General features: G+C 41.4%; 1 protein-coding gene across 1 annotated transcript in view; it reads right to left on the bottom strand.

Annotated features, from left to right (window-relative positions):
- Nucleotides 1–15,738, bottom strand: part of PIK3C2G (phosphatidylinositol-4-phosphate 3-kinase catalytic subunit type 2 gamma) — a 284,737-nt gene that overhangs the window by 207,835 nt on the left and 61,164 nt on the right. Inside the window, exons 2-3 of the mRNA XM_074585602.1 lie at nt 9,574–9,724; nt 2,261–3,017 (exon numbers count right to left, since the gene is read on the bottom strand). Coding sequence (XP_074441703.1) covers nt 2,261–2,920 — 660 coding nt within the window. The 5' untranslated portion in view covers nt 2,921–3,017; nt 9,574–9,724. The remainder of the gene's footprint in view (nt 1–2,260; nt 3,018–9,573; nt 9,725–15,738) is intronic.

Here is a 15,738-nt window from a genome sequence, read left to right as displayed (position 1 = left end):
TGCTGGGTTCTCTTCAGACATTAGAATCAAAAGAGGAGGATACTTGGAGGTTTTCATACTGTATAAAAATCTCTTAACTAATCACGTACTGTTTGTTTGAGAGCATCCTCCTTGTAAAGATATAAAAATACTGTGGGAAATTCTGACTGCCAAGAAATCAAGTAACACAATTATTGGAAAGTGTACCTGACACTTCTCTGCATCTCTACCTTTGGAACTAGTAAAGACCAAATTAAAAGTGAATAAGAATTCTCACAGTTGCTTTTGGCCAGCTGAGTTGTAAGACACATGACAACAACTCTCTACAGGAGAAAAAGCTTTTGCTTCCCCCAAGGCATAAATGTTTTATTTTTCATAAGGTTTTTTTAAATCACAGAATGGTACGGCTAGAAGGGACCTCTGGAGATCATCTAGTCCAACCCCCCTGCCACAGCAGGGTCACCTAGAGCAGGTTGCACAGGAATGCATCCAGGCGGGTTTTGAATGTCTAGAGAGACGGAGACTCCACCACCTCTCTGGGCAGCCTGTTCCAGTGCTCTGCCACCCTCAAAGAAAAGAAGTTCCTCCTCATGTTTAGGTGGAACTTCTTATGTTCAAGTTTGTGCCCGTTACCTCTTGTCCTGTCACTGGGCATCACTGAAAAAAGACTGTCCCCATCCTCCTGACACCCACCCTTTAAGTATTTATAAGTGTTGATAAGATCCTCCCTCAGCCGTCTTTTTTCCAGACTGAAGAGACCCAAATCCCTCAGCCTTTCTTCATAAGAGAGGTGCTCCAGTCCCCTAATCATCTTCGTACCCCTATGCTGCACCCTCTCCAGCAGTTCACTGTCCTTCTTGAACCCGGGAGCCCAGAACTGGACACAGTACTCCAGGTGCTGCCTCACCAAGGCAGAGTAAAAGGGGAGGATGACCTCCCTTGACCTGCTGGCTACACTCTTTTTGATGCACCCCAGGATGCCATTGGCCTTCTTGGCACAAGGGCACATTGCTGACTCATAGTCATCCTGTTGTCCACCAGGACTCCCAGGTCCCTTTCCACAGAGCTGCTCTCCAGCAGGTCAGCCCCCAACCTGTCCTGGTGTATGGGGTTATTCCTCGCCAGGTGCAGCACCCTACACTTGCCCTTGTTGAATTTCATAAGGTTCCTCTTTGCCCAACTCTCCAGCCTGTCCAGGCCTCACTGTATGGCAGCACAGCCTTGTGGTGTGTCAGCCACCCCTCCCAGCTTTGAGTCATCGCCAAACTTGCTGAGGGTGCACGCTATCCCTTCATCCAGGTCATTGATGAATATACTGAACAGGACTGGAGCCAATACTGACCCCTGGGGAACAACACTTGTTACGGACCTCCAACTAGACTCTGTGCCCCTAATCATGACCCTCTGAGCTCTGTGTTTCAACCAGTTTTCAATCCACCCTACTGTCCCTTCATCTAACCCACACTTCCTAAACTTCCCTATGAGAATGCTGTGGGAGATGGTGTCAAAAGCCTTGCTGAAATCGAGGTAGACAACATCCACCGCCCTCCCCTCATCTATCCATCCAGTCATGCCACCGCAGAAAGCTATCAGATCAGTCAGACATGATTTTCCCTTGGTGAATCTGTGTTGACTACCTTCCGATAGCTTTCTTTTCCTCCACACGCTTTGAGATGATGCCCAGAACGAGCTGTCCCATCATCTTTCCAGGGATGGAGGTGAGGCTGACTGGCCTGTACTTTCCTGGGTCCTTCTTGTCTTTCCTCCAGTCCTCAAGCACCTCACCTGTTCTCCAGGACCTTTCAAAGACGACGGAGAGCGGCCCAGCAATGACTCCTGCCAGCTCCCTCAGCACTCGTGGGTGCATCCCATCAGGACCCATGGATGTGTGGATAACCAGTTTACTTAATTGATCTCTAACTTGATCCTCCTCAACTGAGGGGAAGTCCTCCTTCGTCCAGACTTTTTCTGTTACCTCCAAAGTCTGGGACTCCTGAGGGCTGGCCTGAGCAGTAAAGACCAAAGCAAAGGCGGCGCCCAATAACTCTGCTTTCTCCGCATACTCTGTCACCATGGCTCCTGTCTCATTCAACAGCGGGCCCACAACTGCTCTAGTTTTCCTTTTTCCTCCAATATACTTGAAGAAGCCCTTCCTCTTGACCTTGACATCCCTCACTGCTGTTAATCCATGTTGCATCAGTGTGAGTGAATACAAAAAGTGCAAGGACACAAACAAGAATCAAGAAATTTAAGCATTGTTAATATGAGAAAGTTTAAATACCTCTTTGCCATATTCAGAGCTGCTGGGCCGGGTAGGTCCTATTTCACATCTTCTGGAAGCATCGGTTAAACAACCTTCCCCATTTCCACTTTCATCTCTCGCTTCTTGTCCAAATGGATAGTTGTCTGTGAAAATGGGACACTGAGCATCAATATTGTCAAAGCCTATCTGAAAACTCAGATTTGTGTTGCCTCTTTCCACATTTGAATCAAACACATTTGTGACTGGACTTCTACTATTCCCTCCATAAAGTTCTCTCTCTTGACGGTAGGGGTAGGGATCCACCAGAGAGAAGTTTTTGTCATCAGATAGTAAAGAAGATCTGAAGCCAACCGTTGGTGACACTGTGCCTTGTTGCCAGTGAGAGATAGGATTTCCAGGGTAAAGTTCACCATAAGCAATGAGAGGCTGACCACAAAACTGCTGGTCAGGCACATTCAGACCAAAAACGTCTGATGGGAAAAAAATTTCTTCATGATGATGTGAATGTGATGAACCATAAAAAAAAAATTCATTGCTGACTTCATCAACTATTCGATCGAATCCTAGACAGACCTGTCCAGCAGAACCAGAATGGTACATTGGGCAAGATGCTTGGTCCCCAGCCTGTCCTTCACAAAATTCATTGTATGAGAAAGGCACCCTCCCAAAGTACGCCATGGCTGATTCTTCTCTTCACTCTTATTAATCCTCAGGGAAGTCTTTCAACAGTTCCAAGGTCAAGAGAGTAATGTTCAGAACTGGAGCTACATACCCACTGAAATGAAGCACAGAACAAAAGTTAAACAATCCAAAAATATCTAGTATAATGAAAGCAGTACATTTCTTTGGGTTTTTTTTGCTTTATAACTTATTCCATAGGGTGGAAATATTTTCGTAATCTGGAGCTAGATATTCTTTTGCCTGATCCTTATTTCCAGACTCATTACTATTATTATTATTATCCTGGAGTCCTAAATAGAAGCAACAGAATGCCTGAAACTATTGATCTAAATACCGACTAATTATGACAAATACTAAAGAAAATGTCCGTATTAGTTCCATTATTTTACACTTGTATAGCACACAATGCAGGAATCTAAAACAAGCAGGTAGGAAATCTTCATATTAATGGTTGCTTTAATGACGGTTTCATTAGTATCTTCCTCATTTTTTTCGCCTCAGATTTCTTCATGTTCTACCACTTTTTATCCTAGTGTAAGCAGGTGAAGAAAGTTAAGTCGAAGAACACAGAAGACATGGATCTCCAATGAATATTCAAAACACTACACCACAAAAACTTGGATATGGCATGTATAATAAATAAATCAATTTCAACCATTTTTGTTTCTTTGTTTTTCAAAACAGATATATCTTCAAAGCCTGAGGTTGTATCTTTTTTAGTAAATCAGAAGGCAGGAGCATGAGCTTCTGCAGAAGCTCACCATCAATCATACTGTTACTAGCAAACTTCCCGATAGGATTTTGGCACATGCCAAGTAGTCCTATGGTTCAGATGGGCAGCATGTACTGGAGACTGCTGTCAGTAGGCATGAGGGTATCTTTTTTAGGAAGAGAGTTTAGTTCTAAACCCAAAATCTATTCTGGGCCGCTTGCCCTCAAGGCCTTGGCCTGTTTCATTTACTCATACAGATGTAGCCTAAACACACAAATGACACAGAATTGCAATACTACATAAAGTACACAGTTGTGCTGGGTACTTTATCACATAAAAGAAATAGAAACATCTGATTTAATAATTCAACAAAAAAATGCACTCCCTAGCAGGAAAAAAAAAAGCTAGCAAGATAAAAAGCGTGCTCAGAAACTGCTAAAGCTTAGCTCCACAAATAGCTTTTCCAATATGTTCCCAAGATCTATACTGTATTAGTTTAGATAATAGCGCCTTGCAATAAAAATCTATATTACAACAGAAGGTATTCATCACAACTTTATTTATTTTTGTTTCATTTGAAGTCAAACTCTAGGTGACATAGGCTTCTGTCACCCAGCATGAGGAATGAGAAGAGAAATGAGAAGTTAAATAGGCTGAAATGAAATCTCCAAGTTATAGGCTGAACTACTCTTTCAAGCACTCAATTTAGTGATTCCACGTATTGTGTGCTTTGGTATGCTTTAACTGTATTGAAAAAAAAAGAAGCATTTATGAAGTTACACTAAGCCAGATAACCAAAATGATGCATACCACTTTGAATGGTCATCTAATCATGAACATCAATCACAGTCTCTGCACCTTTCTCTCAGAGTGAATCCTGAAGTTCACTATGTTTTTACATTAAGATGACACTCTTCTTTGCAGAAAAAATTAACAATCATCACGGAAAGAAGGGAGAGGAGAGGAGAAGGGAGGGGAGAGGAGAGGAGAAGGGAGGGGAGAGGAGAGGAGAAGGGAGGGGAGAGGAGAGGAGAAGGGAGGGGAGAGGAGAGGAGAAGGGAGAGGATATATATGCATTAAATCAAGGAAGATAACATCTTCTATTCTTTTTTTTTCTGTCTTGAAAATTGGAATGTTTCAGGAAAAATAAAAGATAAAAGAATGGTATCTCCCTCCTGCCCCATCTTCCTTAATAAAGTTTGGCTACCTGGAAGACTATAATGGAGGCACAGAAAATACAATACCTTTTATGCCCTTTCAACTGTTTCTAAAATATTTTCTTTAAGTTCCAAACAAAGTCTGTTTATAGTGATACATAAGAGTCCAACGGCAAACCTTGCTTATTCTCCACGAAGGCTTTTTTGTGTGTAGCATCCCACATTTCTCTGACAGACAAATATTCACACACGCACAGAGCCCACCTCCATCTGTCTGTATGTGAATGCTTATCTCCTGCACTCTCCATACTGTTCAGGAGAAGCATTGCTTTCCCACTGGCCTTTAAAAACAGGCAGGTTAGCTGTAGCGCCAAAGGCTGGTCTGTGCATTCTGCTCCCCTGTTCTCCTCAGTGGGCTGGGAAGTCCACGTGAGTAACGAGAAGCCTACATGATGCAGGAGGGTCCCTCTCCCAGCCTGGATCCCGGCAGAGGGAGGGCCTGGCAGGGAGCAGAGACTCGTACAGCGCTGTCTCTTTTATATAGGCTTGCATTTGAAACTGACCATTTAGACTGGAAACTCGGCATGCCATGGGGTTTAAGTCTTACCTGCTAAGTTCAGTTAGTAAGAATGAGGTCTGTATTTGGGCCAACTCCTGATCCTTTTCAGAACAGCGTGCAAAGTTCAGGAAAGGATTTGGCTCTTTGCCAGCCACTGTTACTCCATTTGAATTATGCAAAGTGCATTGATAACAATGAACGTTCAAAAATCACTAATGAGGCAAAAGTTACGTTTTTAGGTTCATTTTCTTTGCCTTGTGGTTTCCAAATTCACATTTTGGAGGGTTTGGCTTTTTTCTTCTACAGCTATGAAGCCCTCCTTTTCCTTTCAAACAGCCATGTTTTCACATAATCATGTGGTTCTGGGAAAGGGGGTTTTAAGGGAGAATATCAACAAATACTGTAAAATACTCACTACAAATCAAGAGATTTGACAGCATCACACAATGCTCACAACATTGTAGTTGCCGCCAAGCACACAAAAATACTTTCCTTACTTCAGCATACACATGCATTCTAGTATAAAACCTTGGTGCACCATGGGCTCAATTTTCCCTTTTTAGCAAAACCCAGGAGGAGATGATCAGGCCACTTGCTAAGCGGTAAGAATATTTCTTGCAACCTCTTACCTGAAACACATAATTTGTTAGAAGAATATACAGTCTTTTATGTCTTCCTGTTCACAGACACATTCGGATGACCTATGTGCTTTCAGTATCAAAGGGGTGTAACTTTTTCGCAGAAGCTTTCCTTCTTGTTTAACCGGTTTACTGAGGTAATGATTGTTTCCCACGTCTTCCTTCAGGGAAATTTCAAACAGCAATAACAATAAAGAGGTAACACCTTATCTGTTCTCTTTCTTAATTTGGGAACCCAACCTTCTTTTTTAAACATGGCGGTAGATGATCTCACACTTTCAGTACAAGTATCAAACACGCTTAAAATAACAAGACAACTTCTCCATGGGAAAGACTTGCCTCTTAGAAAGACTTCTACACAAGAGCAGGATTCAGAAATTTTACTCTTCTCCATCTTCACGCAGCTTCCACCTATCTGCGCTGGTGGTGTATGCTCTGAAAGGAGCTCCTAGCTCTGCTCACAGAAAGGGACGGTACAAATCTTGCATGGCAGAAAGGGCCTCTGGCTTTGGCTCCTCAGGATGCAGAGCTGGGACAGTCTAACCGGGGAAAGAACCTCCCATACGCTGGGATATTTCCCAAAGACTGATGAAGCCTTGCCCCTCTGCGAAGGGCCTGCTGAAGAGCTGTGGTAGATACAGCACTGGTCACAAACATCTTCCTAGACCTCAAGGAGCCCAAGACCCTCCATAAAAGGGAGCAGCAGAGGCTGCTCCAGGCACAACGCAGAGGGAGTTCCCTCAGGGACCATCTGCCTCCACACTTCATACCATTCCTTAAAAAGGTACAAACTGCTCCACTGAAGTGGCGATTCAGAATTCACACAAAATCCCAAGCCTAGTCTACTCCAACCTTGTTACAGGCAGGAAAATATCCTCAAAAATAGTGAGGGAGTCAGCATCAACAAAACAATATTTCAGTTATAAAAAGCCATGCAGTAAGACTGAACAGATTAGGATAAAGCATTTAAAGTTAATAATTAATCTCAGATATCTTATATCTGATAAACTGAATGAAGTAATAATTTGATAAAGGATTACAGGCAAAACTCTGCCCTTCAAAGTGTAGCAAAAAGCCATCAATGATGTCATTGTGATTTAAAAGCATTTAGCCAAGGACAAAACTTATTTCAGTTCATGAAAGGTGATGCTTTTTTTCTCATATATTCTCCAACCCTTAAAATGTCAACCTGCTCCACAAACTATTTGGTGGCATTTATGCTGTACTGTAGTCATTACCAGTGCTTACTGTGAAGCGATCCCGAGAGAGAGGAACACACCAATTTTAGGAGCTGCCATTTCAGAGTTTATGGCAGTGTGATGTTTCTTCATCTCACAGTGACTGGACACAGTAAAAGGAGGAGGATCAAGAAAACAGAGGAAATATGCATGGGAAGAGTTCGTATTCCCAAGCAAACACAGAAGGCTATGCATGTAATACGAAATGAGCTGGGACATGTCCCATCTCCCCCCACAGTGATTTCCAGGAAGGTTATGAAGGGTTTTTTTTGGGAAACTCTGAACATTTTCAGGATTTTATTAGGCTTTTAAGGTGGCCACCGTTTTTCTGTTTTCTGTTTCCCATCGAAGCAGTAGGTAGGAAACTGCTGAGTCACTTTCTACCCTAATTCCTCCTAGAACTACCAAGAATTGCCTCCTCCTCTTTTGCTGGCATGTGGGACAAAATCTCTAGAGACAAAGAAAACTGGATACTCCCTGGGATGCCTCCCTTCCTTCTGTTAGATACTCTCGCGGCTCCACCAACCGGCAGGAACCTACATCTCACTCAGATTAAAGAAGAATCATGTATTTGATTTAGCCACGTGTGAGCATGCTCGTATGAACTAGGTCTAATAAAAAGCTGTGGGTACAGAGCTGGAAAAATAGTCGCTCTAACACACCCCAAGATGAAATACAGCATCTTCAGCTTCGGCATTTGCTCTCAGTGTTGCTTCACACTCAGTTTGGAGCTTTCCCAAATCACACCCTTGTATTTGAAGCCTTGAGGCTTCGAGTAATAACAGGCTTGCAAAGGCAGCAAAGTCTTTCAGCAATCCGTGGGGCCAGAAAATTGGCTAAACAGAGAGCCAGTGAGGAAGCGACTCCATTTCATAACAGATCCAGCCGTCTGTGTTACTATTCTTCAGTGCCACCTACTGTCATTTCCCCAAAACTGTGAGGCAAGGAACAGAGATCACTGTGTCAAGCACAGTGGCAATGATGCTTTATGTTTGGCTGCAGGGAATGTCATCATATCTATCATCACCACTGACAAATACGGCCCCTGTCAGAAGGTTGCTCTTTATGGGAAAGATTCACGATTGTCAAGATCTCGCTTGAACTCGTGATACTACTTCTCTTAGATCTGTGCTCCGAAGTGATGCTGCACCGTGCTCCACCAGGGCGATGACAAAGTATCAGCAAAACTACATAGGTACAACAGGCCTTTTTCATGTACTGGCAAAAACACATGTCAAGATTTTATTGTGTTTAAGCAGATGAACAAGAATTCTGGTTAAAAGAAAATAAATATGTTATGATCTGTTTCTTTGTATACAGGCCCTTATTTCTTTCTCACTTACAAGTTTAATTAAGCAGGGATTGTGCTGCCTTACCTGTTTAGTAAAACCCAGAGTACATGCTGATGGGCAAAGAAAATAAAAGTTGCAACAAACACAATATAGTGGTTGAGTCATTATCAAATGATTCATCAGTAAAGGAGACATTTGCTGTAAAGGGCAAGAAGGACTCCTTACCCTCTATTTACTCACACAGAACAAGTCAGGGAAAAGACAGAGAGAGAAGAAGGGGAGGGAAGCAAAGTTTCACTTTTCCAAGAAAAATAAATAGAAAATATTTTGTTTTACATAGAGAACATTTTCACAGGCTCTGCTGACACCTACATATAATATACAAAGTTACTAAGTTACCAACACCCTCCTGAGGTTTGAAATACGCTGTTGTGAAAGATCAACCTCCATGGTACGCACGCACAGACTGCAAAACTAGCCATGACTAAACATAGACTACGGATTTTAATCTCTCCTTTTATTTGAACATCTTTTGTACTTTGATCCTCTGAAAGGAACAGCACACTTTAGCAGAGTTGTTTCTGGCAAAAACAATTACTGCAGCTTTAAAAAAAAAATCAAATTGCTGAGAAAATTAACTGCTGAAATGGGGAACAGTCTTATCACAACCATCTTAAAATAAAGTTAAAATAAGACAAGCAGGCAGATTTTTATGTGTATATATATGTATGTATATATACACTCATAAATGTATGCTAATATATATATAAATGTATTTTTATATATATATGTTTTTAAACTTATATATGCATGTATATTTATATATATACACACACCTCTCTATAAAAGCCTAATATATGTGTATACATACATAAAAATGCTTAACAAATACTAAGTGACCGAAGAAAAGAGCTTAAGTGCTTCAGAAAAGAAGTCAACCCACAAGTTTCATCTGAGTCAAACATCACAAAGCTGAGGAGCACTTAAAGCCAAAGCTTTTGTTCATACAGGTTTATAAATTTAACTCTGTGCTGTTTTCTTCCATTTCTCTTACCTTCTGTGATTTTTTTTCCCCACTGTTTTCTTACGCTATTCTTTTCGCTTCCCCCGTCCAGTGCTCAATGGCTTTCTGTGAAATTCAGCTTTGTCATTCCAGTGTATTCAATAGGGTTTGTTGACCTTCCAGAAATTGTTCATATCATGGGCTGTACAAATATAAAAACACAGTCTTGTGATACTAGCACATTGTTAAGACAAGCTCCCTAGCCACTACAGTAGGCTTTTTTCTATGGAAAATTTAGTGAGCTGCCTCATCACCATTCCTAAGACCTCCTCCTGTTGCAGTTTGTGGTGTATGGGGCTCTACAGGATTGCTAGAGGAGAAGAGAAGAGGAGAGAACACCCCAAAGCACAGAGCTCAAGCACTCTGGCAGATCTGAGCCCAGGCCAATTTTACTGCATTAGCCTGGCCATGCTGCCTCAGGCAGCTGTTAATGTTATGATTGCCTTGAAGAGGACCCAACTTAAGTACGGCTTTAAATTCAGCTACTAAGTCACCACATAAGAGCGAAGAGGAAATGGCAATAAAACTTGCACTCCTTGCTGGGCTTTGCTGTGTGTGGACCTTTGGTTCACATGACGTGTCAGCTCAGTGGCTTGTTCAGTATTCAGATGAACTAGGAGAGACCAAGTCCTTTTCTCTTATTGATGCCACACGTACCTTCAGTGAAACCAGTGAAATTATAAAATCTTATACTAGGTTTATGCTATAAGCTAGTATATATGATACTGTAAGTTAATATATATTGTAAACTTAGTATAAAATCTGAATCAGCTCTACTGTCGTTATCAAAGAAAACAAGTTAATAACTGTTTAAGCATAAAAATACAGGCGTCTAAAGCCAAAACGATAGCTTACTTAAACAGTATCAACCTTGTCTCCATTTGCCTTTCCACATAGATGCTTTGCTTACGTTTACAATAGCGAACACACTGCAGTACTGCAACATCTTAAATAATGCAATATTTCTGAATTTTCCCTGAACTTCTTGTGCATAGGTAGCTTCTTACGTCTTTCTTCTGACTAATTTTACTACCATAATTGCTCGCAGTACAACTGAAACACTTGCTTTAATAAAAAAAAACCACAAACTAACCATATGGCTTTTATAAAAAAAAAAATAGTTCGTGGGTGTATATATAATTTTTAAACCAACTGAACAGCATTCCTTATATGCAGTTCAGGATATAAAGCATCTGCTTAGATAGCTAATTTGGCTGCATACTTAGGTTGCCTATGCATGCCAGCAAAGCATTCATTACTGTTTTCATTAAAACTTTACCTGCAGCATGAAAGCCAACAATAATTTACTTGAGTTTCCCCATAAATAATGCAAAGGGATTGCTTACCTGCAATAAAACACACTTCAGCAAACTACCATGTGGAAATTAAGCTCACAGCAGCCTTCCACCACAATTGGACCGGCCCATGAACGCATGTCTGGCAGAGATACTCGCAGCACTGAGAATCCAGCTTCATCTATCACCTCAAACTACCTTCCCCATCAATGGTACCCACACACATTTATTCTTACAATAGCAACTGCTCTCTGCTGTTTCAGGTCCTGCAGTAGCTTGCTCATGGTTTTGCTAATGATGTTTTTGTATTTATGAACCAGAGGAGCAACAGAGAAGGCCCTGTTCACTGGACCTGCAGAATTAAACAGTTGAGGCGTGTCCACTGGGGCTGGGCAGGATATTCACACTGCAGCACTTCCGTAGCAATAAACAGGGACCCTACTCAATAATACCAAAGGTACTCATCCCATTGCAGTAGACGTTACTTAGATCTGTGTTCTGCTTTGCACTATTTTGGGCAGTCCAGCCAAGCCTTACTGTTTCTGCTCCTCTGGCCTCCACACCTTGCTCTGTCTTCCTCTCAAGTGCAGAAACAAATCGATGTGAAGAAGGGAGTCAGCAGCACCGTGCTTCACATCAGAGGTGAGCTGCTACACATGTACAATTGAGGGGAACTGCCCAGGGCAGAGAGGGCAAGAGAAAATTGTGCTGAAGTAGGGATACCTCAGGGGAAAATAAAGAAGTAGTTAGCATCCATGCACAATGGCCTTTACAGGTGGCTGGTATCTTCCAGGGACAGGTTCCCAGCTCACAATGAGATCAGATCATCTGGCAAAGCACTGCATTAGCAAAAGGAAGAGAGAAACGCAAGAGAGAGCTCTACTCATCCCCACCCACTCAATAGCCCATGAAACCCCCTCATTTAAGAGCTTCAATAGTCTCTACATAGACAGTAATTTCTTGGTACTTTTGGGTGGGGGGTGATGGATAACTACTATAAAAGAAACAAGTAGTACCATCCACCACTATGGCCTACAAGATGTCCAAAACCATCATGCACTGATGACAGATAGGGAGACACACACTTTCCACCACAGCTGCCGGGTAAAGTGAAAAAACAGGAAGCTTTGGGATTAGGTACATTCCCTGCATTCAGCAGTGAAATCTTGTCACCCCCGTCCCACCAGCCTATGTCTAAGCTCACTTCACTCTCCTCCTTTGAGGTTCATGCAAAATAAGAAACCTCAGTTTAGAAGTTTTAGACTGAGGGTGGTGACCCTGTCAAGATGACAAGGTTGTTCTGCTTGTTCACAAGCAGAACAACCATCTCCCTTCTTTCCCAAGGAAGCACTGAACTTAAGAGATCCATCTGATCCCAAGCACAGGAACACCAGACTGCTCCTTCCAGTTCTGGCAGCATCCATGTGGGAGCTGTCCTGATGCAAAGCTCCGAGCCCGGACACCTGACTGCAAACCTACAGGTCAAACATGAGCCTGGGGTATGCCTAAAAGCAAATGAATACAGAACTCACTGTCATTTTGGTTTTCATTAAGGGCTAGTTGCTTTTTGGAGGAGGAGGGGACCGGAGTTTCAGAATGTAAAACAGCAATTTGACCCCATAGGTTAAGAATCTTAAAAAAAAAACCACAAACAAAAACCCCAAGGAAATTTAAATACACCTGGCATTCAGGTGCTGAGTTATCATCTCAGAAAGCTGTACTGTAGGCCTCTGGGACACAGGCTAAAATAAGATATCATGTTGTACCACAGTAACATGCCCTTCCTTTGAAGCTTAGTGTTACAGCACGTACGATCGATGGCTGTGAAAAAAAAACACTATACTGGAACTTGAGAATATAAGCATGGTTTATCTCGATATTAAAATAAACCTTACCCACATAATTCCTTGAGCATCTGCACTTACTTCTGATTGCCTCAATTAACTGTGTCATGCTGACATTTAAGCAGCAAGTCCAGGAAAAGTCCAGACATCCTAGACTGGGGCTGGAGTGATTCATAATACATTGTTCATGTCTGCTGCAGAATAGGAATAGCTCTCTCTTTCTTGGCTTGGTTGATCTACTTTTATATCCGTGATTCAAATGGAGTTATGCAAACTTCATGTTTGCTATCAGGCTATGAAGAAGCCTATTGTAACTAGGATATGGTTTTCTTAGATGTAAATGCACATGCAAAATAGAAAGAGCTTTGATATTGAGATTTTTTTCCCCTGAGGTTCAAGTATTTTATCATTTTAATAATATTCCATTTTCTTGTTGCACTCACTTTTAAACATCTTTTGTATTAGCTCCGAGTATTATAATTCCTTTAAAATTCCTCTGGAGGGCACTATTACCATAACTATACAATTAGCTACAGATGGATGTAATAGAGATAAACACTAAATAGCCTTGTTGGCAGGACGCACAGTGTCTTTTAACCAAGATAACTTCTTTACTGCTGCCTAGGTTTCTACCCTACTTTAGAGGATAGAGGATATCTCTTAGCTACAAAGAGAAAGAGAATTTAGCAATTATTATTGCAGAGGTTTGTCTTGCAAAAACACGGTGTGGGTTGCCCCCCCCCCCCCCCCCCAGTCATCACCTTTGTTAGCAAGTACTAGAATTTGGTATATCCTTCAAAGGCTTTGCAAAAGTGGTATTTCCAAGGCACAGCATGATTTGTGACTGTTTGGGTTGGTAAAAGATGGAGGAACTGATTATTTTGCAGACTTTTCCTGTTCTCTGTGGCGCCTTCTGTATCCTTGAGGCTGGACCAGCTACTGTGAGACCTGTGTGCCACTCTGCTCCCATTCACCAGAGCTGCCCTGTTCCACAGTGCAGAGGAAGGTGATCTATTCCTCCAGGATTTTGAAAAGCCTGTCCAACATATAGAGAGGGAAGGCTAGCATTTTGGAGCTAGGAAAGAGACTGTGACATACCAGGGTTTCTTAGTGTTTTTCAGAACCGAGAAGGAAATCAGAATTGAGCCTCACAGTTCAGCGCAAAACGTTTTTGAAAACAGGATTGTCAGGAAAGCTTGGAAAGGTCAACTTTAAAGCGAACGCGTATGTCTAATCCGGTCGCCCTCTTGTGATCATGCAGTATGTTGCACAATTATTTTATCTACTCTGAAATTTTGCAGGGTAAAGCAACGGTGAGCTGCAATCCTCAGAGTTCAGGTTTTGAGGATTTGGGGTTTCCCCTGCATCTTCCGGGAAACATCATAATTATGTACAAAACAATATTTTCTTTACTTCGATTTTACTACTTTTTTTTTCCTTTTATGGCTTGCACGTGTAGTTGTTTCATGTATTTTCCAATTAGACTAGAAATTATTCAAGTAGGTGCAATACTTGTGTGAGAGTTATAGCAAGTAGAAAAGCAAGGTTATAACAGAGATGAGAGTCTTGGGATACTGTATCATATAGAAGAAAATTATATTGATATAATGTGTTTTTAATTAGGCCATCAAGCAAAGAATATAAGAGGGAAGGGTATATTTCAGTTATGGCAGGAATTATATATAACAAGCTAATATTACCAAGAAATCATCAACACATATAACTAGAATAAAAATAAATAGAGGTTTTGAATTAACTTTTTGTGAACTTAAGTTTGGATCTGTGTTGATATTTACATTAGTAAAAATTATCCTTCCTCTTTTTCATTGATCCCTTACCCATTTCTACCTGAATCCTCTGTTACTAATTATCACCGAATTCAAAGACAGTCCCCACGCTTGTGTTTTATTTCTGGATCTTTCCTTCTTCCTGACATCTGCATTGCCACACTGAACACTGAACTCTCACAGCTTCTCCTCCTAATCACTAGCCTTCAATAGAACTGAAGCATTTTGTTTTAGATTAAAAGATATTTAAAAACATAAAAATGAACGGCATGAACTTTTCAAATAGATGTAAGAGGGAGGCAAAAAAAAAAAAAAAAGATAGGTCAGATTTTGGGTGTACCAACCTTGACATTGTCCTTTTAAAGTACTCCCCAGGCAGCTTTAACTTTTGCAACCAGCACTCAAGCAGCCGCTCACCCTAGGGCCCAGTCAGCTTGGCAGGATGACAGAGGTCAGCATTTCACACGAATGAACAATTTCTCCAATATAAGGGAAGCGTTCAGCTTCCTCTCTCTCTTTTCACCTGTCCTTTAAAGTTTAAACCGAGACTATCATAGGTATTGTGCACAATGCAATGAAAATCCCTCTTTCTATTAACCCTTTGAACCCTTACGATGAGAAATGATAGACTTACAATTTTAAGCTGAGAGACAGAAGCCACAGAAGGGCTCCTCTTCCCCTCCCCGCACCCCCACCTCAGCGTCTTTTTCTTATGTACTTTCCTCGCAAACAAACCTCTATTACCTCTCTAACTCAATCACCAAGTATGAGAAAATCTTGCTGTTCTTCCAGAGCGTTCAATGTGCGTGCATGTGATGGGGCCAACTGGGAGCAGTACTTTGATTCATTTTTTGGATTAATACATTTCTTTCTGCTTTGAATGTGACTAGGTAAGAATAACATGTTTTTCACTTATGTGCAAAGTATTTTTGGGTGAGAGAGGGAATCTCTGTACAGTGGTGCGGTTTAGGAAACCACCATGTAGAACCTGCAGTGAGGACAAATAAAACTGACTACGGTAAAACCAAGTCTTTTTAGCGAGTCCTTATCAAGACGCTAAGCAATACGCACAAATTTTAGTAAATTCAAAGTGGTTACGGTTAAGTGATGAAAAATCTACATGCTATAACCAAAGACTTCACTCTTTAGTCCTAAAAACCAACAAGCACGCACCTTTCCTGTTATTAGTTGAATGGTCTGAACAGGCACGGAAAGTCAGTTATCTACTCA

This window comes from Larus michahellis, chromosome 1 (assembly GCF_964199755.1).
Source record: "Larus michahellis chromosome 1, bLarMic1.1, whole genome shotgun sequence".
In the NCBI taxonomy this organism is placed as follows: Eukaryota; Metazoa; Chordata; class Aves; order Charadriiformes; family Laridae; genus Larus; species Larus michahellis.
The sequence above is the reverse complement of the archived record's forward strand: the minus strand, read 5'-3'. Positions and strand labels throughout refer to the sequence as shown.